Below are 27,165 nucleotides of genomic sequence, written 5' to 3'. Positions count from 1 at the left end.
TTTGTTTGTTCAAAACTCATCTTTAAAGTTTGCTGAGACTAAAGATTGGAGTTGATCAAGGCTAAAAGCATCCTTATTCAATGTAAGATTCCAAGAGCAACATTGATGGTGGAAACTATGTGTCACAGTTCCAATAGGATGAGGCCAATTGCATGATGTGGTGAAAGTGTCTAAAGATGCATATCAAAGGAAGGCATCCTTGGGGCAAAACTGGATCAGATTGGACCTTTGATCCAGACACTAGATCCAAATCCAACACTTAAAACTATCATATTAGGCCACTTATCAGATCAAATTAGGTCTCTTATCTAGATCGAGATTTAAAACTCAAATCCAACATCTAAACTGGATCAGATTAGACCCCTAATCCAGATGTTAGGTTCAAAGTCAACATCTAATATCTAAACGAGCTCATATTTGGCCTCCAATATAGATTCCTAGTTCAAAATCTAAATCCAACATTTAAAGTAGATTATATTTCGCATTTGATCCAAGTCACAGGCCGAAAACCCAAATCCAGCAACAAAAGTGGATCAGATTAGACCTTTGATCCAAATTGCATAGCTCAAATCTGAATTCAACACCAAATCGAGGTCAGATCAGATCGCCAATGCATGTGATCTACAATAGAATCTAAATGTGGTCGTTCATCCAAATGCTCATCTGATTATCTTTGATCCTTGCCAAGAAAAAGGTGATTTCTATTATTTGAACAATTTATGATGTTCAACTATTTTTTGTATGGTGTTGTCAAAAGATCGACATAAACTTTTGCTTCAGAGATGAAGACGTCCATGTGTTAGAAGATTATCATTGATGTCCCCATTAAAAGATTTTGTATTGAAGATTTCATATTTAATAATTGCATACATGAAAAGTTGAAACCTTTATTTTTTAGATAAAGATCCATTTTCATTACATTGTCTTTTGAACTTGTTTATGGAAATGTTTAGAAACCAATCCAAGTCATGTCAAAAATGGATTATGAATCTAGTCCCTGCCTTAAATCCAAGTTCAACATCTAAATTGGATTAAATTAGACCTCTGATCCTAACACTAGATTCAAAATCCAAATTCAGCACCTAAAACTGATCCGATAGACCTTTGATCCAAATCCTATTTCCAAAATCCAAATTCAACAATTTAATCATATCAGATAAGACCTTTGATCTAGACCGATATTTAAACTCAAGTCCAACATCTAAACCATATCAGATTAGACTATTGGTCCAAATGTTTGGTTCAAAGTCCACATTGAACATCTAAACCAAATCAGATTATGCCTCTGTTCCAGATACCAAGTTCAAAATACAAATCCAGCATTTAAAGTAGATTATATTTTGTGTCTAATCCAAATCACACGCCCAAAACCCAAATCCAATGACAAATCGGATCCGATTAGACCACTGATCTAAACTGCGGGTGCTCAAATCCGAATTCAACACAAAAAATGGGCCAGATCAGACCTCTGATCCAATGCATGTGATCTACAATAGGATTGTATATGGAAATATTAGGAAGAGCGTCTACCATAGCAAGGCCTATGAAGAAAGGGAATACACAAGGTGATGCAATCCATTCAAGTGGAAGTGGAGTTTATCCAGCTCCTTTAATATGTGTTGTGGGACAAAACCAATGGTTAATGAAGGAAATTATCGTGTGACAGGCAATGGCGATGCCCATGTTGGACTCCTTAGGTGGTATTTTGTGCTTACATGACTCTTGCATTAGGTAACCCATGTAGGAGTTGCTCAACATGAAATCAAATCAACGGTTATACAAATACAACCATCTTTTTTTTTTTTTTGACATAATGAAGAAGGCCCTTATTGTCATTTTGAAGAATTTCATGGAATAACCAAATGCAAATCCAAGAGTTTCAGGATCAGATAAGATCACTGATCCAAGCCCACTTCTAGCGGCAAGTGCAACAATTTTCAGATCATATAAAACCATTGATTTGGGCCCACTACTAGTTTCAAATCCAACAATTTTCAGATCAGATAAGACCGCTGATCTAGATCCCCTACCTGATTCCATTCCAATTTCTAGATCAGATAAGACCACTGGTCAAAGCCCATACCAACATCCAAGTCCAACAATTTTTGGATCAAATAAGACCGTTGATCTAGTGTCGCCAATGTTTTTGCTTATATTTTGGTGGAATTGGCCTTGAATTTATCTAGTTTTAGGTTGTTTTTAGGCTTTTGAAGTAGGTAGGTCTCATTTCAAGGAGAAATTTGAAAGCTGTTGGAGGATCTTGAAGCCTTATCTTAGAAGCGTTTTGGAACAAAACCAATGGTTAACGAAGGAAATGATCATGTGAGAGGCAATCACGATGCCCATGTTAGATATCTTAGGTGGTATTTTGTGCTTAAATGACTCTTGCATTAGGAAACTCGTGTAGGAGCTGCTCAACATGAAATGAAGTCATCAGTTATACAACTACAACCATCCTTTTTTTGTTGACATAGACAAGAGGTCCCTTATTGTCATTTTGATGAATTTCTTGAAATAACCAAACGCAAATCCAACAATTTTAGGATCAGATAAGACCATTGATCCAAGCCCACTACCAGCAGCAAGTGCAACACTTTTCGGATCATATAAGACCATTGATTCGGGCCCACTACTAGTTTCAAATCCAACAATTTTCGGATCAGATAAGACCACTGATCTAGACCTCCTACCTGATCCCATTTCAACAAATTTCTAAATCAGATAAGACCACTGATCGAAGCCCATACGAAGATCCAAGTCCAACAATTTTTGGATCAGATAAGACCGTTGATCTACACCCATTTCGACATCGAAGTCCAAAAATATTCTTGATTTTTGTGCAAAGTTTACCTTTTTTGTGTAGTGCCACTTTTTTCGTAGGTTTTGTGGTGTTGGAAGCTTGTTTTGTCTAGTTTCTGTTTGATAAATGCCTTCTGTAGCTACTCTATGAAACTATTAGAACGGTTTTGGACCTGTTTGCGTCCTTGTTTGCAATGCAGTCTCACTTGTGTTTTTGCTTAAATTTTGTGTGAATCATGTGTTCTTAGCGTGAGATTTAACTGGTTTTAGGTTGTTGAAATAGGTAGGTGGCATCGAGCACGTGCATCATTATCTGGCATCTTTTTGAAATGCATGAAAGGGAGGAGATGACTGCACGGAGAAATGAGAGAATTGTTGGAGGATCTTGAAGCCTTTTCTTGGAAGCGTTGCGGAACAAAACTAATGGTTTACAAAGGAAACAATCATTTTAGAGGCAATGACAATGCCGATGTTGGACTTCTTAGGTCAGTTATACGACTACAACCATCGTTCTTTTGTTGACGTAGTCAAGAAGACCCTTATTGTCATTTTGATGAATTTCTTGAAATAACCAAATGCAAATCCAAGAGTTTCAGGATCAGATAAGACCACTGATCCAAGCCCACTTCTAGCGGCAGGTGCAACAATTTTTGGATCATATGAGACCATTGATCCGGGCCCACTACTAGTTTCAAATCAGATAAGACCCCTGATCTAAATCCCCTACTTGATACCATTCCAACAGTTTCTAGATCAGATAAGACCACTGATCAAGGCCCATACCAACATCCAAGCCCAACAATTTTCGGATCAAATAAGACCGTTGATCTAGTGTCTCCAATGTTTTTGCTTATATTTTGGTGGAATTGGCCTCGAATTTATCTAGCTTTAGGTTGTTTTTAGGCTTTGAAGTAGGTAGTTCTCATCGTGCGCTTGCATCATTATCTGGCTTTTTTGTGAAGTGCATGAAAGGGAGGAGATGACCGCAAGGAGAAATTTGAAAACTGTTGGAGGATCTTGAAGCCTTATCTTAGAAGCGTTGTTGGACAAAGCCAATGGTTAACGAAGGAAATGATCATGTGAGAGGCAATCACGATGCCCATGTTAGATATCTTAGGTGGTATTTTGTGCTTAAATGACTCTTGCATTAGGAAAATCGTGTAGGTGCTGCTCAACATGAAATCAAGTCATCAATTATACAACTACGACCATCCTTTTTTTGTTAACATAGTCAAGAGGTCCCTTATTGTCATTTTGATGAATTTCTTGAAATAACCAAATGCAAATCCAACAATTTTAGGATCAGATAAGACCACTGATCCAAGCCCACTACCAGCAGCAAGTGCAACACTTTCCGGATCATATAAGACCATTGATTCGGGCCCACTACTAGTTTTAAATCCAACAATTTTTGGATCAGATAAGACCACTGATCTAGACCCCCTACCTGATCCCATTTCAACAAATTTCTAGATCAGATAAGACCATTGATCGAGGCTCATACCAAGATCCAAGTCCAACAATTTTTGGATCAGATAAGACTGTTGATCTACACCCATTTTGACATCGAAGTCCAAAAATATTATTAATTTTTGAGCAAAGTTTACCTTTTTGTGTAGTGCCACTTTTTTTGTAGGTTTTGTGGTGTTGGAATCTTGTTTTGTCTAGTTTCTGTTTGATCAATGCTTTCTGTAGCAACTCTGTGAAAATATTAGAACGGTTTGGACCTGTTTGCGTCCTTGTTTGCAATGCAGTCTCACTTGTGTTTCTATTTAAATTTTGTGTGAATCATGTGTTCTTAGCGTGAGATTTAGCTGGTTTTAGGTTGTTGAAGTAGGTAGGTGGCATCGAGCACGTGCATCATTATCTGGCATCTTTTTGAAATGCATGAAAGGGAGGAGATGACTGCAAGGAGAAATGAGAGAATTGTTGGAGGATCTTGAAGCCTTTTCTTGGAAGCGTTGCGGAACAAAACTAAAGGTTTACAAAGGAAAAAATCATTTTAGAGGCAATGACAATGCCGATGTTGGACTTCTTAGGTCAGTTATACAACTACAACCATCGTTCTTTTGTTGACGTAGTCAAGAACCTTATTGTCATTTTGATGAATTCCTCGAAATAACCAAATGCGAATCCAAGAGTTTCAGGATTAGATATGACCACTGATCCAAGCCCACTTCTAGCGATAGGTGCAACAATTTTCGGATCATATAAGACCATTGATCCGGGCCCACTACTAGTTTCAAATCCAACAATTTTCAGATCAGATAAGACCACTGATCTAAATCCCCTACGTGATACCATTCCAACAGTTTCTAGATCAGATAAGACCACTGATCAAGGCCCATACTAACATCCAAGTCCAACAATTTTCGGATCAAATAAGACCGTTGATCTAGTGTTGCCAATGTTTTTGCTTATATTTTGGTGGAATTGGCCTCGAATTTATCTAGTTTTAGGTTGTTTTTAGGCTGTTGAAGTATGTAGGTCTCATCGTGCATGAAAGGGTGGAGATGACCGCAAGGAGAAATTTTAAAGCTGTTGGAGGATCTTGAAGCCTTATCTTAGAAGCATTGTGGAACAAAACCAGTGGTTAACGAAGGAAATGATCATGTGAGAAGCAATCATGATGCCCATGTTAGATATCTTAGGTGGTATTTTGTGCTTAAATGACTCTTGCATTAGGAAACTCGTGTAGGAGCTGCTCAACATGAAATCAAGTCATCAGTTATACAACTACAACCATCCTTTTTTTGTTGACATAGTCAAGAGGTCCCTTATTGTCATTTTGATGAATTTCTTGAAATAACCAAATGCAAATCCAACAATTTTAGGATCAGATAAGACCACTGATCCAAGCCCACTACCAGCAGCAAGTGCAACACTTTCCGGATCATATAAGATCATTGATTCGGGCCCACTACCAGTTTCAAATCCAACAATTTTCGGATCAGATAAGACCACTGATCTAGACCTCCTACCTGATCCCATTTCAACAAATTTCTAGATCAGATAAGACCATTGATCGAGGCCCATACCAAGATCCAAGTCCAACAATTTTTGGATCAGATAAGACCGTTAATCTACACCCATTTCGACATCGAAGTCCAAAAATATTCTTGATTTTTGCGCAAAGTTTACCTTTTTGTCTAGTGCCACTTTTTTCGAATGTTTTGTGGTGTTGGAAGCTTGTTTTGTCTAGTTTCTGTTTGATCAATGCTTTCTTTAGCAACTCTATGAAAATATTAGAACAGTTTTGGTCCTGTTGCGTCCTTGTTTGCAATGCAGTCTCACTTGTGTTTTTGCTTAAATTTTGTGTGAGTCATGTGTTCTTAGCGTGAGATTTAGCTAGTTTTAGCTGGTTTTAGGTTGTTGAAGTAGCTAGTTTGCATCGAGGGCGTGCATCATTATCTAGCATCTTTTTGAAGTGCATGAAAGGGAGGAGATGACTGCACGGAGAAATAAGAGAATTGTTGGAGGATCTTGAAGCCTTTTCTTGGAAGCGTTGTGGAACAAAACTGAATGTTAACAAAGGAAACAATCATTTTAGAGGCAATGACAATGCCGATGTTTTACTTCTTAGGTCAGTCATACAACTACAACCATCGTTCTTTTGTTGACGTAGTCAAGAAGACCCTTATTGTCATTTTGATGAATTTCTTGAAATAACCAAATGCAAATCCAAGAGTTTCAGGATCGGGTATGACCGCTGATCCAAGCCCACTTCTAGCGGCATGTGCTACAATTTGCCGGATCATATAAGACCATTGATCCGGGCCCACTACTAGTTTCAAATCCAACAATTTTTAGATCAGATAAGACCACTGATCTAGATCCCTTTACCTGATTCAATTCCAACAATTTCTAGATCAGATAAGAGCACTGATCAAGGCTCATACCAACATTCAAATCCAACAATTTTCAGATCAGATAAGACCACTGATCTAGATCCCCTACCTGATTTCATTCCAACAATTTCTAGATTAGATAAGACCACTGATCAAGGCCCATACCAACATCCAAGTCCAACAATTTTCGGATCAAATAAGACTGTTGATCTAGTGTCGCCAATGTTTTTGCTTATATTTTGGTGGAATTGGCCTCGAATTTATCTAGTTTTAGGTTATTTTTAGGCTTTTGAAGTAGGTAGGTCTCATCGTGCGCTTGCATCATTATCTGGCTTTTTTGTGAAGTGCATGAAATGGTGGAGATGACCGCAAGGAGAAATTTGAAAACTGTTGGAGGATCTTGAACCCTTATCTTAGATGCGTTGTGGAACAAAACCAATGGTTAACGAAGGAAATGATCATGTGAGAGGCAATCACGATGCCCATGTTAGATATCTTAGGTGGTATTTTGTGCTAAATGACTCTTGTATTAGGAAACTCGTGTACGAGTTGCTCAACATGAAATCAAGTCATTAGTTATCCAACTATAACCATCCTTTTTTTGTTGACATAGTCAATGTCCCTTATTGTCATTTTGATGAATTTATTGAAATAACCAACTGCAAATCCAACAATTTTAGGATCTTATAAGATCACTGATCTAAGCCCACTACCAGCAGCAAGTGCAACAAAATTTTCGGATCATATTGGACCGATGATTCGTGCCCACTACTAGTTTCAAATCCAACAATTTTCGGATCAGATAAGACCTCTGAACTAGACCCCTACCCGATCCCATTCCGACAATTTCTAGATCAGATAAGACCACTGATCGAGGCCCATACCAAGATCCAAGTCCAACAATTTTTGGATGAGATAAGACTGTTGATCTACACCTGTTTTTGTAAGATTTTGATGTATATCCCCAAACCAACAGATGAAGTCTTGAGGAGGTGCGAGAAGACGAAAAGTTTAATAGGCTGCTCGAGAAGAGAGGGCGAAGAATAATGGCCGTGGGCTTGGTGCCTGCCGCTTGTCATTAATATATACTAATTTGTGTTACAAGTAAATACACAAAGCAACAATAAAAATTAGAAATATGCCATCGCTGTGGTGAAGATGGGTGGGGTATAACTTGACCCGAACCATATCTTAACAGCCCCCCTCAAGTTGTGCATGAGGTTTGATCATGCACAACTTGTTCTTCAATTCCCAAAAATGATGCCCTTTGAGACCCTTGGTAAATAAATCAGCCACTTGTTGAGACGTGGATATATAAGTTGGAACAATCTCGTTTTCCTCAACCTTCTGGCAAATGAAGTGTTGATCAATCTTTATATGCTTAGTGCGATTATGTAGAATAGGATTGAAAGCAATCTTGATTGCACTTTGGTTATCACAAAATAGAGATGATTGAGCAATGGGAAGAGAGAGTTTCCCAAGAAGATGATGCAACCATGAATAGGCGCCGAGCATGAGATTTTTCGGTTTTAATCTCAATACTTCTGTAGTTCACCATTTTTATATTAATTTTTTCCATTTCTTCAGACCATCTAGGCCCTGCCTAGACCTCTTACTTGGTCAGCAGCCTGGGCCAATGTAGCACTTTTTTGTTACTAAGTGTAAGCGCCTAATGAGCATGTTCAACAAGAAAAGGGTGCCTACCCTATTTTGGGTGACTGCATGTTATCTGGAGTTACGATATCATGGTTTTGCTGGAAGACAAGGGAAGAAGCAGAGGCTTAAAACACCTGAATGGAGGCTGTTGTGCTTGTTCCTGTCTTTTATCACAATACACAATGTTGAGGATGAGAAGAGGCTTATCTATGGTCATCTATTTTTGAATGTAAAGAATCTGTTCAATAGCTTGAGACGACTCCATTTGCTATAAAAATGAGCTATTCAAAGGCTGGGGCCACTTCACATGTTATGCTAAGTGTGTCATTTATGCTTGGAGGCTATAAATGGTTTATTAGGTATTAACATTCTTGAAAAGGAAATAAAAGTTTAACATGATACAGCTTGTGCTTAGCTGATATGGTTAAACTTTGAACATTGGCAAGACTTTGCTTGTTTTGAATCCAGGAGGGTGTGTTTTAGTGTAATGTTGAAACCATGATTACTTTCTGATTGACAGGGGAGTGCTCAAAGTCTTCACCAAGTACAGGCCTATCAACGTGTGGCAATCATTAGGTGCTTTCCTGTTACCTAGCTTGAAAGAATAAAGGAACAAAAAGATTAGCGTGCTTGTTGAGATGGAATGCAATGGTTAGTAGTTCACTAGGTCCCTCTAGAAAATACCAAAGTGGAGTTAAAGGAGGAGGCTGTGATCACCTGTAAAGGAAGAATATGCAAATTAAAAATAGGAGAAGCCAAGTTGGTTGGCTTTAAGTTAGGGCATTCGACAAACTAGAAGAAGACCGTGAAATGGTTCTCTTTTTCATTATTAATTGTGTATTGTTGGAGCTCTTGTCCTGTAATGAAATTTCAATGGAGAAAATTTTCATGCCCTGAAATTCCCAATGCATACCTTTGTTTCACTTCATCTAATCAACAGTAAGTTTTTCACATCTTATGTTGAATTTGAGAAAGTTTCTTTCTATTTGATGCTTTGTTTGTCCTTCAAATTGCATAGTATTTTAGCTTCCCATTTGTAAAGCACTCCAATTTGTGGGAAGATAAGAGGAACCGAACCAACAGCTGGAACGTGTCCTGAATAATTGTTATATATTATAAGTTATTGACTTGTCTGCTTCTGCTCTCAAGCATTAGGAGATGTAGGTTGATATCCAACTGCTGGCATGCCTTATGAATTTAAAATTGGATTTGCTTTCAGTTTTCTCTGTAGGGATATGACTCATGATAACCTAATTGGGTTTAATGGACTTACTAGGCTGATTTTGTTGTATTTTTAGGCCAATAACTGATTTTGATGAACTCACTTTCCACTATGTTGATTGTATTGCCGTCCATGTGGACCATGTCAAACGACAGGTATATTCTATTATTTCTGTTGCACTTTGTGTTTGATGCTTGTCTGTTGCTTGATTATGTGAAACTACAGTCTGGAGGTGCACAGATGCAACCTAGTTCAACGCTCTCGGTCTTCCAGAATGGTTCCGTGGGACATCAACCTCTGTCGCTAATCAAGTAGAGCTCATTATGATTTTTGTTTTAACATATCTGCTTCAATTCCTGAAGTACATATCATTGTCACATATATCGTGTACGTGTATTATACGGTGAGGAAGTTCTCAGCTATAATACGAAAAAATTGTAAATCTTGGTAAATTTTTAAAAAACTTAAAACATTTAATAAATCCTGAAAATCATAAAAAAATAAAAATTAATAAAAAAATCCAAAAAAACTTGAAAAAATGGGCATAGATGATGGCTTTAATATTGTTTTCTCATCAAATATAAATGTTGTGCATAGGATCACCAAACATAGATGTTGATTGAGGATGGTTTTGGAAAAGGAGATGTCTATTATTTGAACAATTTATGATCTCCAATTATTTTGTGTGTAATGTTGTCAAAAGATTGATATAAATGTTTGAGTCAAAGATAAAGACATCCATGTGTTAGAAGATCATCTATGATGTCGTTTTTAAAAGATTTTGTATTAAAGATTTCATATTTAATAATTGTATACATGAAAAGTCAAAAATTTTATTTTTTTGACAAAGATCCATTTCACTACAATGTCCATTGATCTTGTTTACGTATGCCAACATCCATTTTTAATTATTTATGTCTGTCCAGCCTTCTATAACTCATGCTAGTTAGAGCTTGTCGAATTGAAATCAATTTAAATATGATTCTGCTCTACCCTTTCCCGTTTGAATGGGAATTTTGTTTAATGTCTTATTTTGTGTCAATAAGAGAAGTGAAATGCACATCTGAGAAGGCAAGCAGTAGAAGCTACTATGAACTGACAATTGAGATATGCTTACAAAAGAAAGCATATGAAAAGGAAAAATCGTTACAGAAAACAAGAAACAAAGCAGTTTTGGTGGTTGAGTTCTAAAATCTTTCTGTGGTGAAACCGGGTGTATAACCTTTTGTTGGTTTCTAAACTTTCTCCACTTGCTCATGGTTGTTCAATTATCTGGAAAATTACCAATGGCCTGATTAGTTTTATTTTAATCTGTTATTATTCGTTATTCATGAAAACACAGCATTGTATATGGAAATATTAGGAAGAGCGTCTACCATACCAGGGACATTGTTACCAAAACTGGTTTGGGGAGCACAAGGAGCAAGTTGTTGATGCTGTTACATTGAAGACTCTGGACTTTGTGTGTGGTATTCAGCATCTGTGTTCCGCTTAATGCATATTTTTTTCGTGATCACGGGTATAATGGTTGGTATTCATCTTGTTGGATCTGCTTTATCGACGTTGGGCCTGGCATTGATCGGTTCTATTTGATATTTCATTAAGTTGGATATACCCTCATTTGGATCCATATCTAGTTTGAAGTTTATGTGAGATCTTTTTTAGTAAAAAGGAAACGCTTGTGGTCAAAGATGTCATTGACCGGCAATACCGTCTCATATCGAGACTGGGCACCCATTGGTAGACGGCGGGAGCAGACCACCACCAATAGGCGGAGAGCGGTAAGTAGATTATGCATTGGCCATCAATGATGGCAGCCGAGGTACAAGCACCTCTCTCTCTCTCTCTCTCTCTCTCTCTCTCTCTCTCTTTTCATTTCCATTAAAAATGAGGGCTCATTTCCATTAAAAATGAGGGCTGGCCAAAAAGCCCTCTGTTTTCAGGCCTGTTTTCTTTTCATTTCCTTTTTCGATTTTGATTTTTTTTTTCTAAATATCAATTGACGACGGATTAAGTAGTCGTAAGAAATTTTTTTCTCACTATGGCCTCTTCCGTTGTCGAAGGGCATATGACCTTTTGCCGAGGAAACCTTGGAGAGGTTGTGGCCATTGCTTGTGGGGACAGCCTAAGGTAGTGCTGTGGTAAAAAAATTAGGACTGGTGTGGTGATCCTCTTGAACTTGTGGTTTTACGGGTTCAATTCTGGATGTTGACATAGTTGAGAAACAAACTGAAGCCACTCATTGATCATTTTATAAGCACAGGTAACAATAGAGAAGTTTCCGTAACATATTCTTTGTAATCAATTATCAAAGAACACTAACAACGAGCAATTTAAATGGTGGTGCATCCTTACAGACAAATAAATAATGAAGGAAACAACTACTCTGTAGGGCAACGCGCAATTTAAATGGTGGTGCATCCTTACAGACAAATCAATAATGAAGGAAACCTAACTCCGATTTTAACAAATGAAACCAGTAAAAGCTCATTCTATGAAATGAAAATTCTAGGCCATGCAACTATTCTGTGCATCACAATATATACGCTTTATGCAGTCATATCCGAGTGTATATAAATATATAATGCACTACTCACATCCGAATAGGTGGTTAGTTTTAATTTTGAAAGGTAGCTTAGTTGTTTAAATATGATTACTAAAATTATGTTCGATTAGTGTGATCGCCACAATATTATTTTCTCAAGTTTGCTGATTGAACTAATTGCCTCTACGAACTTGCTAGGGCAAAATTGAAAGTCTATTAGAAAGAATGATCGAGTTGGTCAAAGTGCACGTATCATCTTTTAGGGTTGAACAGACAAACTGAAGTAATTACTCATGTGAGTCTGAATGCTTTAAAATCTACGATCCTTCGTGAAAACTTTACGTGGAACATGAGTATCAGTTGGTTGGCCAATTTGTTGGATTTTTTTTTAATATTTGAAATTTTCTCATTCTAATTAAAATAAAATGTGTTTTAATTTTTTTTAAACATCTTTTGCCAATTTAACTTGAACGTTTCAGACTACGGAAATGCCATCATTGACAAAGGTAATTGACAAACATATTATGCGATCCCGCAAAGTTGACAAGCTAAAAGTATATGGAAGCCAACAGAAAAGATGAGAGAGGGAGAATAGGGTGAGGTGAATACCGCAGCGTCTTAAAACAACTGATAAGTTAATATTATGCAAAATAAAAAAATAATTAGTAATAGTAATAAAGATATTTAAAGAAAACAATATACATTGGGTAGCGGGCGACGGTATAGAGGCTCAATTTTTTATATTATACTATATAGATATATACTTAGCCTATATGCTTATTGAACTAGATCCTATGCACATAGCTAATCAGTTTCCGTTATTTCTTTAGGACCAATAGCTCAACAAAATTTAGCCAATAAGCTTGACTTTTAGAGAGGCCTTTGGAGTTTGGACCGGTGCCCAGCGAAAATAGAGAATAAAGGATATGGCAAGTGAAAAAGGAAAAAGTATAATGGCAGCGGATTGAAAACAATTGCTCAGTAACTATTGAAGAAAACAGTATATATTGGCTTTATTGATTTTATCAGTAAAGCAATGTGTATAAATTTATGATTTAAGCTTATATTCGTGAAATTAATTGTTTTATAATTGTTTCTAAAATTAATGATTTTAAACGCATGAACAGGTATATTGACACGGCTCTTTCTCTAAGATACAAATTACATTTTTGATAATTAACATGCATAATAAATGAAACTCTAAAATTAATATATTATGTTGCCGTACCCAATAAACATCTCGACATGAGTAAAGCGCAGGATTGGCATATCTATGTCATATTGCCCTGGCAAGTACAGTAGGTAGTGTGAACGTTCCGATCAACAAACTTGAGAAAATAATATTGTGGTGATCACACTAATCGAACGTAATGTTAATAATCATATTTACTCAATAATTCTAGTGCATTATACAATTATACACACTCGGATATGACTGCATAAACGCATATATATTGTGGTGCACAGAAAAACTGCATGGCCTAGAATTTTCATTTCATAGAATGTGTTAGGCTGCCGGTAGAAAAGTTTTCATTTTACTCGGTTTCATTTGTTAAATCGGAGTTAGGTTTTCTTTATTACGATGTGTCTGTAAGGATGCACCACCATTTAAATTGTTCGGTACGCTAGAGTAATTGCGTTGGCTTCAGTTGGTTTCTCAACTATGTCAACATCCAGAATTGAACCCGTAAAACCACAAGTTCAAGAGGATCACCACACCATTCCTCATTTTTTTACCACACTACCTTTCGCTAGAGACACTAAGGTCGTCGCCACAAGCTCTGCCTTGTCAACCAAGGTCATGCCCTTCGACAAGCCTTAGACTGCTTAATCCATCGTCAATCGATATTGAGAAAAAAAAAATCGAAATCGAAAAAGTAAATATTTAGAAAAAAAAATCAAAATAAAAAAAGTAAATGGATGCAGGTCGAGATCGGCATGAGCGTCTACCGAGTGAGAGAGAGAGAGAGAATAGGCCTGAAAACAGGGGGCCTTTTGGCCAGCCCTCATTTCTAACAAAATAGAGAGAGATGCTTGTACCTAGGCTGCCATCACTGATCGCCGATGGATAATCTACTTACCGCTCTACCAGCCTATTGGTAGTGGTCTGCTGCCGCCGTCTACCGATGGGTGCCCTGTCTGGATATGAGACGCAGATCCTTTTTTCCTAAAAAAGGATGGTCTTGTCTAACCATAAACTCATACTACAATACTACATTTGGATCCCAAATGAGGGCATATCCAACCCATTGAAATATCAAACAGAACTGATCAATGCCAGGCCCAACATGGATAAGCAAAATAAAATTTAAAGAACAATAAGATCCATCATTATACCCCCGATCACGCAAAAAAAAAAATGCTTTTTCATATGGAACAAGATGGGAAGAATTAAAAAACTGATTTTCATAAAAAACAAATGCTTACCAATGGGCATGTCATCAGTTGTGTTGTCCATGAATTTTGAACACCAAGCATGAACAAGATCCATACATGTGCACATCTAGTTAGTAGAAAAGCACTGCACATATAAATTACATAATTGTAAAGAATACTTAAAACTTACAAGGGGATTCCCATCATCAGCTAGGATCTACAACTTCTAGCACCTTATCATCTTACATTGAATCTACAACCTTGCAACAACGGACAAATTTACCATTATTACACTCACTAATACAAGACATTATTGCTATGAAAGTAGATTACAGAAATACATAGCTATAAAGAAGACTTTTAATCATAGTCATGCGAAGAAAAACAAGACAGGAGAACATAGTCAGTCTAAATGAGATTAATAAGTTTACCAAATTCACAACAATTGTCCAATCCACTAAGCACTGAGGTAAGTGGAACACATAGATGCTGAATACCACACACAAGTGTAACAGCATCAATGATTTGCTCCTTGTGCTCCCCAAACCAGTTTTGGTAAAAATCATCCCCAAGAACAATTCCTAACACTTGATATGACAAGCATCTTATGTGTTGCACGAATTCGTGAACTTGATCCTAACATTTTGGGTTTTCCTGAACTTGGTCGCCTGTCCTGTTGGTGAACCAGGAGCCTCTGATGCCATTAAAAACCAAAGTACTTAATACAACCAGAGTTGGCGTTAGAGTCGGTTGAAGGCATCCTTAGGAATGTGTTGTTGATTTACTAAACACGAAATAATGCCTTTTCTTTTTATGTGGTTTAATGCATAATGTTTGTTGTGGTTTAAAGCATATGGAAGATATGAATCAGGGTCTCTGTCATGAACATGTGCGTGTGTCTCTTTCTCATACCAAGTAGAAAGACACATGTGCACGTGCACAAGTACTGAAAAAACATGTATTTGTTGATGTGCAGCTAGTGCTTGAATTCTTATAGTACCCAACTGATTGAGTCACTGAATCAGCCAACTCACCAAATGGGCACCCTAACCAATTTGATTCACAGCACTGTTCACCTTCTAGTTCATGATCCTGGGCCTGCAGCAACAACATCAACATCAAAAACCAATAACAAATCTAAAAACAAGCCTTCCACGACTTTCTGAAATAAGTTAACTGAAATAAGTGTTAGCTGTGTCATTTTCATGCCTAAAAAACTTGCACTCTCCACCCCATTTTGCAAGCCAAGACAAATATTAGATGAAGCCAGGAACAAAACTCATGCAACTTCAAAGCATATTCAAAGCATAGAACTTTTCAAAAATGTCACAGTTCAAAATCGAACGAAGAAGGCACACTTTTGGTTTCTGACAGGTTCACAAATCTGGGTTAAAAAGATATTATATTGTAAAGAGACGATATGAAAACTAAGGATTTTTTTACACTACAGAAGTAGAGGATTTTAAAAAACCAAAATTCAGAATTTTTTGAACAATTTTGGTATTTTTTTTATTTTTTTTATTCTGCCCAAATTTCTGTATAAAACAGAATAGAATAGAAGTTCTCAAAAACAATTTTTCCTAATTAAACTATTAAAGGTCAGTAAAGATCACAGAAAATTCAGAAAACTATAATCAAAACACAAAATGGTTGCACCTAAGATGAACATACAACACTCAAGCAACTGAGCAAATCAATGACTGAGCCACATATGAACTGCCAACATCATCCCTTCAATGTTTCTTTATTTTCACATGAACATATTCAAATATTTGCTCTGTTTTATATATATATATATATATAAAAGTGCCCTTTCGGATATGAAAATCGCTACTGGAGCAAATGCTAGTGACTGAGCCTTGCCGGTACCATATATATATATATATATATATATAAAAGTGCCCTTTCGGATATGAAAATCGACTACTGGAGCAAATGCTAGTGACTGAGCCTTGCCGGTACCGGAATCACAGACGAGAAATGCTGTGAGGAGAGATCTGTGGGTCAATAGCTTTAAAAAAAAAAATTGTGATCTCTGGTGGAGTTTAGTATTTGAAAATTAAGAGACAATTTAATAACCTCTAAAGGGAAGAGGAGCATAAAGAAGAGAGTATTAGTGTGTTCGCCACAATGTTCACTCTACGAACTTGCTAGGCAAAATTGAATGATGGACTTGGTCAAAAACGAAAAACATTAATTTTAGAAACAATTATAAAACAATTAATTTCAATCATAAATTCATACACAAATTGCTAAAACTTACCACCCACTCGGATGTGAGTAGTGCACTATATAATCATATACACTCGGATATGACTGCATAACTGCATAACGCATATATATTGTGGTGCACAGAAAAATTGCATGACCTAGAATTTATTCGTTTCATAGAATGTGTTACTGGTTTCATTTGTTAAATCGGAGTTGGGTTTTCTTTATTATTGATTTGTCTGTAAGGATGCATTGAAAAACCACAAGTTCAAGAGGATCACCACACCAGTCCTGATTTTTTCACCACACCAGACCTTGTCAACCAAGGTCTCCTTGGCACAAGGTCATGCCCTTCGGAGAAGCCTTCCAGTACTTAATCCGTCCACAATTGATATTTAGAAAACGCATATTGTTGCAGAATTCCAGTTGTTGGCATTGGCATGAGTGTGTGTGTGAGAGAGAGAGAGAGAGATAAGCCTAACCGAGGTCTTGCCATCATCTAACGGATGAAGGAGAGAGAGAGATATGCTTGTACCTCCGCCATCACTGTCGTGATGGTATCCTTACGGCCTCCGTCTACCAATGGGTGTCCCGTCTGGATATGAGACGGTATTGCCGGTGAATGACATATTCAGGGAAGTGCTTCCTTTTTCCTAAAAAAAGATGGTCTTGTCTAACCATAAACTTCATACTACATTTGGATCCCAAATGAGCGCATCTCCAACCCACTGAAATATCAAACAGAACCAATCAATGCCAGGCCCAACGTCGACAATTTAAGAACAACAAGATCCAACAAGATGAATACCAATCATTATACTCCTGATCACGCAAAAAAATATGCATTATTTTTCATATGTAACAAGATGGGAATAATTAAAAAACTGATTTTCATAAAAAATAAATGCTTACCAATAGGCATGTCATCAATTGTATAGTCCAAGAATTTTGAATACCACTAGCAAGCATGAACAAGATCTATACATGTGCGCATCTAGTTGGTAGAAAAGCAACTACACATATAAAGTACTTAAAACTTACAAGGGCATAGATGCTGTCGTCAGTGTAACAGCATCAATGACTTGCTCCTTGTGCTCCCCAATATAGTTTTGGTAAGAATCAAGTATGCCAATGAGCATTTTTCCTGTCAACAACAATCTTAATCAGTGGCATAAAAAATCTCACTAATCAAATTGGTTAGGGTGCCCATTTGGTGAATTGGCTGACTCAATGACTCAATCAGTTGGGCTTAGAGTCAAACAATAAATAATATATAAAATAAGAAAAATCTTAAAAGACTTGAGAAAATAACAAAAAAGTGATAGATGACAAGTCTATATCCACTGAATAGAATCAGTTTGCCAGCAATTTGATCCACACCGTGATTCATAATCTGTTTCTCTTTTGATCAAGATGAAGGCCAAATAATATGTGGCATCTTCTGTTGCAGCATGGTCACTGGCCATGATGACTATACCAATAAAATTCAATAGGGCCAAAGCGACAGATGCTCACAGCAGAAAGAAAATAGGAAAATTGAAAGTTGTGCTTATGGCAATTTTCAAAAGCAGCCTTCAGGAGATGAGGAGTCCCATCTGACTTTGCAGCTAAGAAAAGGCAATCACCTGCATGGACAAAAAACTTGCATAACTCCCTCCCTCTATGAGGCACATATCATTTGTAGGAAAGAACAAGAATTTGCTTCTATTAATGCTTTTAACTGTATGAATTGACATGTTAGCTCTAATAAAAACATATGCACGTTTGAACAGTGGGCCCATAAAATACACCAATCAGCCATATCCACCTGCATTGTGATATTTTATAAATGCCACGAATTCAAGCGCTAGCTACACATCAACAAATACATGTTTTTCAGTACTTGTGCACGTGCATGTGTCTTTCTACTTGGGTATGAGAGAGAGACACACACACACATGTTCATGACAGAGACGACCCTGAGTCATATCTTCCATATGCTTTAAACCACAACAAACATGAAAAGTAAAGGCATTATTTCGTGTTCAGTACATCAACAACACATTCCTAAGGATGTCTTTAACCAATTCCACAGCCAACTCTGGTTGTATTAAGTACTTTGGTTTTTCTAGAACAGTTATCGTTGAATGGTGAATGGCATCAAAGGCTCTTGGTTCGCCAACCACAACAGGCCTGGGCAGTTCAGGAAAACCCAGAATGTTAGGATCAGGTTCAAGAATTCATGCAATGCATAAAATGCTTGCCATATCAAGTGTTAGGAATTATTCTTGGGAAAAAAAAGATTACTGGTTCACCTTTTAGTTCATGATCCTGGGCCTTACCTGGATAAGAACATCAAAAACCAAAAGCAAATCATCAAAAACCAAACAAGCTTTCCACAACATTCTGAAATAAGCATTAGCTGTGTCATTTTCAAGCCTAAAAAACTTACATTCTGACATAATTGTGGACCAACCTCAGCTCACCTTCTCCTCCAATGTAGGAAAAACATCTCGTGGCTCACCTTCTCCTCCAATGTAGGAAAAGCATCTCGTGGGAATGGGAAGAACTGGATTAAAAGCAACAGCCTCAATCGACGGGGAGTAGGTCATTCAGCCAGCCTAGTGACACAGCATAAATAGCATCAATGAGAAAAAATTCAATAATATCATAATTTTTCCCCAATGCAGGATACTATCTTGATTTATGGATAAACAAACACATACTAGTCAAAATATCCATGACACTCAACTAATAAGACACAAGAAGAAACAAGAAGAAACTGAATACTAACCTGGTCCAAAACTATGAAGGCGACAGCGCAAAGGCATGTGAGGGTGGTTGGTGACGATGAAGAATAACTCCACCCCATTTTGCAAAACCATGTATTGCAAGCCAAGACAAATATTAGATGAAGCCAGGAACAAAACTCATACAACTTTAAAGGATAAAATTTTTCAAAAATGTCACAGTTCAAGATCGACCAATAAGAGATCTTCCCTAAGTCTGGGTTATGTCATTGAAAAACAGGTTGAAGACATTTCAACGGGTTGAAGACACTCGGTTAAGATGGAATTATGGGTCAGGTTCCCAAATGATCTCTTTGAAGACAAAAGAAAAGATGGACAAATTGTCACATTCAGTATGAGTGGACTAGGTTTGAAGAGTTTCATCTATTCCATGAACGGACTAGTGGTTTGTTAATGAAATGGCAAACACCTTTCAAGACCAAAGGGGATCGTTTAGTTCCTCTTATGCCTAGAAAACCTCGAAACATAACAAGAGATGTCAAATTTTACTTTGAAATAGTTCAAAATTATCACTTTAACTCATAAACTTAAGTGCTCGTGTTGTGCAAATAATATGTCATTCACTTACCCATAGTACCATACAAGGATTAGGATTCATTTCGCATCAATGTCGTTGAACCTCTAGAAGGGATATCTTTCAATTTCCAAAATGTGAACATAAAGGAATCATCCTCGACATCTTAGGTAATCAAAAAAAAGGAGCAGATATTGACCCCAAATTCACACATCCACAAAAGATCGTTACATTCAATTCCTGCGAGTTCAGCCTTCATGTCTTTCATCTCTTGGCAGACACCTTTTTTTTTTCTTTTTTTTTTTTTTTTTTTTTGCATTCAGCTTTTTGCCTTTTGATTTTTTTTTTTCAGGCCGACCTTCACCTTTGAGGGAATACCTCACCACCTCAAAGGCTACTACGAAGCTCCACTGCTTTGGTGGTTATGTGTAGCTTTGTCACGTGTCCAACCCGCTTCACCTTACGGGTTTTCAACGAGCCAAAGGTTCATAAGCCATTATCTTCGCGAAATAGACATAAATCAGCTTTATGCCTACCCGGTACTCTTGATTACTGACTCAGATGAACAACTACACAAGCCCCGAGCCCATCTCTCAACACTCATTTTGCTACCTGCCAAGATCTTACAGAGCATTGTGGCTTCTCTCTCAATATATTTTCAGGCTAAATCCTTGCAAATGTTTGAACACCAGAGTCAATAGCATTTCCTAGTCTTGACTTTCTCAGCTTCATAGGAGTTTTCCTTATTGTTCAAATCCAGGATTTTTTCAGCTTTCCTCTTCCATTGATTGACAACAAAAACTTGAAAGTTTCTCCTACTCGAGAAGATACTAAGAGTAAAGCAAAGACATATCATTATGAGCGAAGACATTTTTAAAATGTTTTTAAGCAAAATTAAAAAAAAATTATTTTACAAATGTTCTTGACATCAAATGGTATATCACCAGGAGGCATAAGCTCTACTCCCTAAAGAGATGGGTGAATGCAAAACAAGATGGGTAGACTGAGTAGAAGAACGAACTTCACCAACTTTCCCACAAAAGTATGATATTCTACATAAAAGGTTGGTTTAAGGGTGACAAGTTCTCATAAATGTTAGGTCATCAACTGATTTTACAAGAGGTTTAGGTTAAGTTCTTCTCTTTCCTTGAACGAAGCCCAGGATAAACCAGTCCTATGCAGTGGCTTTCGTAAAATCATTAGGGAAATGATGATGACAATCATGGGATTGGACACTGTTAGACTCTGAATGTAAGGCTGTCTGCAGAAAGCGAAAGTAAAAAAGTGTTTGGATATAAAACAGAGGCAGACTTTTCGATTTCTGAAAGGTTCACAAATCTGGGTTAAAAAGACATTATATTGTAAAGAACCGATATGAAAACTAGGGATATTTTTACTCTACAGAAGTAGAGGATTTTAGAAAACCAAAATTCAGAATTTTTTGAACAATTTTGGTATTTTTTTATTCTTCCCAATTTCTGTACAAAGTATAACAGAATAAAAGTTCTCAAAAACAATTTTTCCTAATTAAACTATTAAAGGTCAGTAAAAAACCCAGAAACTTCAGAAAACTATAATCACTAGCAAGAAGATCAAAACACAAAATGCTTGCAGCCAAGATGAACATACAACACTCAAGCACACAGGGCAAGAATAATACAAATAAAAAGAAAACCAAATTTAAAGTACATTAGCAAAGAAATCACACTATGTTATTCTATAGAATTTATAGAAAACAGATTTCCTCTTCAAAGAACAAAGTAACTCACTTCTTGTAATGGACCATGAACCTTCATCGCATTCCCAAAGGTTACTATGACAATTAATTGGGGCTGCATTAAGGGGAAACATTTTTAGACAAGTGCAGTCCACCAATTAAGAAGGAAAGGAAGAAGACAAGGAAAAAAATGCATACCAGATGACGACTGCTAAAGCCTGTCTACAATAATGTGCTGCCTCATTGAGCCTTCCCTTTCTCACGACAAAAATGACCCGCCATCAGTAAAATTAGGTCACAAGTCATAACTGCAAATACAAGAAAAGCAGAATTACAGGAAAGATCTAAGCAATATTTGGAACTAGGCAAGGATAGGAGAAGAAACCATACAATTTGAAGCAAAAGCCAATAATATCATTAATGCTAGGAAGTACAATGGATAGGCCCAAATATAACTAAACAGATAAAAGTATTTAGCAACCAACAAAGAAAAACAATGTATGAAAGTCTGATATTCATATAACATCCATGTTGTAAGCAGACCCTTTTCCAAAGCACTCTAGTTCATAGCTGGAAGGTGTTGTTGTGACCAATAGGTCACAGGCTGACAGCAACAATTTTGGCTGCATTCCTATCTTAGCCAATAGTGAGATGATCACATCTGCTATAATGCATTGATTTTAACAATATGCAGCCTTTTTAACTTTGACATTTTGATCATACAACCCAGTAGTATTTTACTGTATTTATGTTAACATTTAAATATCAAAACGGCTTTCTAATTAAAATTTCAAAATTTTTAAAAAGGCATCCAACAGATTGTAACACCACAAAACAAATGCATTAGAATGAGATCAGGAGCAAAGGCTGAAAAGCCGTCCATACTGATTGAAACTGAACGCAAATCAGTGACGGAGCCACATATGAACTGCCCACATCAGCCCTTCAATTTTTGTTTCTTTTCACATTAACATATTCAAATATTATATATATAGATATATATAAGTGCCCTTTCGGATGTAAAAATCTGCTACTGGAGCAAATGCTAGTGACTGAGCGCTGCCAGTACCTAACAACGGAGTCACAGGCAAGAAATGCTGTGAGAAGAGATCTGTGGGCCAATAGCTTTTTATTTTAAAAAAAGAAAAATGTGATCACTGTGGGGTTTCAGTATTTAAAGATTAAGAGACAATTTAATAATCACTAAAGGAAATAGGAGCAGAAAGAAGACAATAAGGAATCATCTTTTTATCATCAGTTTAACCATATTTCCTGCTTCAATGAGGCCTCTAATAAAATAAAGGAGCTTAAGGGGACAAAAAGAGAGATCCCTATGTGGGAGAGACCGCCGGTGGACGCCGTCCCTCGTTGATCTGTAAGGTGGACAGATATCTACTGCTCTCCCATAAGGTTCCAAACAAAGAAGACATGATATAGGGCATTAACCGGCTCTGCTACCAACTGTTGAAATAATCTAGATTCACATGCACAACTTCACAGGTAGATATAAACCGGTAAGATGCTTACCGGTTCTTGTCATGATAAACAACGAGAGAAGAATGAAGAATGAAATGGACAATCTCTTCGGCTAACGGCTACTGTCAATGAACACGAACACAGGTGCTAAACATTGAAGGTGAGCAGGGACTGATCCTCAAAAATTTTTCAACTATTGAAACCGCTCTGTCTCTTGAATGGGTGCGAAATAAAGAGGTGCATGGTAAAGAAGTTTTGGAATGAAGCTGAGGTCAACATGAAGCCTTCACACGTTCTCCAACAAAATCAACAATTCTCTAAATTCAATTACCTATTAGTATATGAAACTTGTCCAACTTGGTAAATCCTATGTGGAGCTCAAAGTGAAGGGAGCCAAGAGCCCTATGATATGATATGACATGTTTTAATCGGAGGAGATGGAAGTGGCCAGACTTAAAAGAGGAGAGGGTTTGGAAAGAGGAGGGCAGCCGGATGCATAGCTGGGTCTGCCTCTGCAAATCGGCGATTTGTCTGAACCTCAAGGAGAACCCTTACCGTCATGTGTGAGCAAGCTAATGAGGATAGTGATCACATGTTCCTCAAATACAGAAAAGGCAACAAAGATCCAATAAATTTTGGCCACCGTAAGATGTTCAATGACACAATCAGTTGGGCTTAGAAACAAATATCATCTACTTTTTCAAAGATAAAGCATATCTAAAACGACCCTCCTCATGTTAAAAGGGCGAATAAGACGACTAGGGCTGCGATTTGGGGAAAGGCAGACAGGAAACACAGGCAGACGTGAGAATAAAACGCGATAGAAACAGGCAAGCCGGTGCCTTACCTCGACAGGGATGAGGAAGAGGAGCTGATGCAGACGTGAGCAGCTGGATGCGGGAGAGCTTCTGCAAGAGGAAGACGAGCCTTCTCCACGGGCAACGGGGCAAGGGAAAAAAAAATATATTATGTCCTAACGGGCAGGCAGAAATTTTGTCCGCGCTGAAGAGTGAAATAAGGAAAGAGGCGGGTAGGATTCGATAAACTTTCCCTCTCAACAAACTTTCAGAATCGACCCAAACATTACGTAGTATTGGAAAAACACGCTTTAGTTTCACAAAGTTCATAAACTGCCCTTTCTAAAAGTTACGGGCGTGACAGAGGGGCTCACCGTCAAACTGTCTTGTACATAGAGTATGTTTTATCTTTGTGTCTGAATGTTGAGCTTCAGATTTATCTATTGTTAAATATTATACGTTGCAATATAATTCACTGCTCAACTTTTTTATTCCTAAGCTTGAAGAGGCTTTTAGAATCCTCCCATTTGTTTTAAAAGCTTTTTCTTCTTGGCACTGTTGTTAGGAGGATGATCGTCTTCTACTTTTCGTCCTTCGCTTTTTTTTTCGGTCTCGTTCATAACAATGCCTGAGAACTTGGGGGCGTCCTTCTACTCACTTCTTAAAAAAAAACCTAGCAACAACCCACACACTCAGTATTGGTTGCTTGTGCTCATGTTGTTTGGCTACAGGTTGTGTTATGTGAGTGCTATCTCTATTTGGTTTGCTCTTTGAAACAGCTAGAAATTTTGATCTATGAACTCCAAAATAGTGATTTCTCTTAATCATAGTCACAAATAAGGTTTTGAATTTTTAAATGACAAGCTTTTTTTTTTATATAATTCTGAGAGCTTGAAAAAAATATGAAAAATATGGTAAATTTTTTAAAATTTTTAAAAACTAAAAATATGAGAATAAAATAAGTGAGAAACTAATATCACAAACATAGAAAGATAAATAGATTTGCAACAAAAAAGTAGATTTCTTGCTCCAACTCTATGACCTGCCTTCGCGCTATTATCTTTATCTGCATTGTACCTGAAGTGTTCGCTACTGTTACAGGTCGAGGAGGAGACACCGTTTTCATGTTCACTAGTCTCTTCCAGGCACATTACTTGTGGTTTCTACGATACGTCTCTGTACATCCATGATGTTCATATGGCTGTAAATTTGACAGATGTTTAGTTTTCTTCAAATTTCTTTTGCAATTGCGTTGTTGCTCCGTGCAGCCATGAAATTTATTATTCTGACTGGCATATTGTATTGTTTGATAGCTGGACAAGGTTACTTATTTCATGAGTCTAATAATGCCTGAAATTACCAAGCCTGGCTGATAATGGACAGGATGTGCCTAGTTTGGCCAATTTGATTTGGAACTCTTCGTTTATTTAACTTTGTAAACGTTTGAGTATGCATTTAAGGTTATGAATAAACGTAGGAACTTTATTTCTGAATCGAAATCTTAAAGCCAAATGGCTAAGAAATTCGCTAAATCGAATTGGTATTGGAATCTTTTGTGAATCGAATTTGATGAAAAAAATATTTTTAAAATAAAAATTAAAAATATCAAAAGAAGAGAAAGACCACATATGGGAAAGCCTTCGGGCCTCTTTCTAATGATGGATTGTTATTCATCAGCTCGCTCAAAAAAATATTTCTCGAATGTTAATCCTTATAGGGTTATGACTTAGCTTTGTTTCAAACCTCTCTTTCAAACTCGAACCGGTCATGCATGGTCAGTTCCCCTTGCATCAGATGCAGGTCCAATTTGAACCTAAATAATTATCCAACTTACAATGACTTGGTCTCTACCGCAACGCGACCCATGTTTACCGTCAACCTCCCTTCGCCCTTCGGAAAAAAGAACGTATGTGGATCTGAACCATATCAGAACTATATCCGATCCGTTCACTGTAACTTATTTGGCGGGAAAAGCCGTTGGAGTTCCACCGTACATAAGAAAGGGGCTCAACACCCACCAACTACCAAGGGCTTTGGACCTTTCGCTTCTGCAGCGCGCGAAGAGAAAAGAAAAACAGCCACAGAGGAGCGAGAAAATGTCTTTCGCGCTTCGTTCGATCTTGGGCGGTCCGTCTTCAGTAGGAGCGATGTACTCGAGCAAGTATGACAGCAACCCACTCTTCTCCGCCGCCTCGAATCTCACGGTCATCCGAATTTTTTCTTCCGGTTATTTTTTCTTTTTCCTCGGATCTCACGGTCATCCGAATTTTTTCTTGCACGTTGTTTTCGCAGAAGCGAGGAAACGGCAGGGTCATTCCGTTGACGGTGAAACAGATAAACCCCGTGCGTAACCTGTCCGATGATCATTCAAAGCGGGAAAGACAGTTTGGGTTCCAACGTATTGGTATAAAATGTGTTCACCACGGGACCCACGAATAGCGATCAATCTGAGGCTTACGGGTTGGTTTCTACAGCGCGGGAAAGAGAAAAATCAGCGAAAAAGGTTGTTCCGGCTTGTCTACGTTCAAGGTGATCGTGGAATCCTTGTCGCCCAAAACTCGTCCAGTCCTCCGATCTCACGGTCATCACTGTTTTTTGAGTCGGGAATTGATCTGACTCGTTTCTTGCTGGTTGTCTCGCAGAAGCGAGGAAATGGCGAGGTCATTCCGTTCACTATGAAACAGAAAAGCCAGGCCGTGCAGAAAACTGCCGATGATAATACAAATATTGTGGTGGACAGATGCGAGGTTAATAATGTAAGTTATTTTCGCGTCGAGCGCCTGAATTCCCTTCCTTTTTGCTTGTTTTTTTAACCCTAACTTCCGTACGAGGTTTCTTCTGATTTTCCTCTTCTTTCTGTAAGATCGTCTTCGTCGATTTACTTTTCTTGGGACTTCTGCTTTAGTCGTTCTTTTTCCTGTTTCGTTTTCTAGCATGTTTTTTTTTTCATTTATTAGGTTATAATTCAAATTAGCATTCGCTCTCTTATTCTGGAAGAACATAGTTTATTATGAAAGAAAAACCCCTTTCATGAATCTAAAAATCTGAAGGACGCAGTTTCTTTTTTAAATTTAATTTATTATACTAATTGTTGGATGCAGTTGCAGATCTATCGTATGTTGGCATCTTGATAGTACCTATACATTTTTTGGCTGAGTTATTAACTTGAAACTTTTACGCCCTCTGTTGTTCTCACTAAAACCCCATCCGCTTGG

At 37.4% G+C, this 27,165-nt stretch overlaps 1 protein-coding gene and 2 long non-coding RNA genes across 30 annotated transcripts in view; 1 reads left to right on the top strand and 2 right to left on the bottom strand.

Annotated features, from left to right (window-relative positions):
• LOC116266102 (replication protein A 32 kDa subunit A-like) overlaps window positions 1-27,165 on the top strand; it is a 62,720-nt gene that overhangs the window by 7,689 nt on the left and 27,866 nt on the right. For 2 of the 15 annotated variants that reach the window (XM_031647197.2, XM_031647196.2), the window contains exons 1-3: window positions 25,989-26,111; window positions 26,243-26,479; window positions 26,593-26,706. The exons of 6 other annotated variants lie outside the window; for them this stretch is intronic. Coding sequence is in view for 5 of the 9 variants with exons in the window: in XM_050080996.1 (XP_049936953.1) it covers window positions 3,163-3,284; window positions 9,602-9,680; window positions 9,751-9,836; window positions 20,313-20,661 (636 nt within the window). In the remaining 4 variants the exon portion in view is untranslated. Of the gene's footprint in view, window positions 1-2,235; window positions 3,285-9,601; window positions 9,681-9,750; window positions 9,978-10,571; window positions 11,132-20,312; window positions 20,662-25,988; window positions 26,112-26,242; window positions 26,480-26,592; window positions 26,707-27,165 lie in introns of those variants that run through there. 7 more of the 15 variants (XM_050080996.1, XM_031647198.2, XR_004175251.2 and 4 more) reach the window with 7 other exon arrangements.
• LOC126410639 (uncharacterized) lies at window positions 14,462-15,651 on the bottom strand. The gene is made up of 2 exons (XR_007575070.1): window positions 15,481-15,651; window positions 14,462-14,706 (listed from the first exon to the last, which is right to left on the bottom strand). It is a non-coding gene; the product is annotated as an uncharacterized LOC126410639 (long non-coding RNA).
• The window catches only part of LOC116266104 (uncharacterized), a 52,732-nt gene continuing 42,798 nt past the window's right edge, over window positions 17,232-27,165 (bottom strand). For 3 of the 14 annotated variants that reach the window (XR_004175258.2, XR_004175255.2, XR_007575063.1), the window contains 3 exons: window positions 18,173-18,282; window positions 17,699-17,801; window positions 17,232-17,385 (listed from right to left, as the gene is read on the bottom strand). This is a non-coding gene — a long non-coding RNA (uncharacterized LOC116266104). Of the gene's footprint in view, window positions 17,386-17,698; window positions 17,802-18,037; window positions 18,283-18,951; window positions 18,979-19,088; window positions 19,258-19,430; window positions 21,793-21,875; window positions 21,986-24,000; window positions 24,197-27,165 lie in introns of those variants that run through there. The other 11 variants (XR_007575059.1, XR_007575065.1, XR_007575061.1 and 8 more) reach the window with 11 other exon arrangements.

This window comes from Nymphaea colorata, chromosome 12 (assembly GCF_008831285.2).
Source record: "Nymphaea colorata isolate Beijing-Zhang1983 chromosome 12, ASM883128v2, whole genome shotgun sequence".
NCBI lineage: Eukaryota > Viridiplantae > Streptophyta > Magnoliopsida > Nymphaeales > Nymphaeaceae > Nymphaea > Nymphaea colorata.
This window is presented reverse-complemented; position numbering and strand designations above follow the sequence as displayed.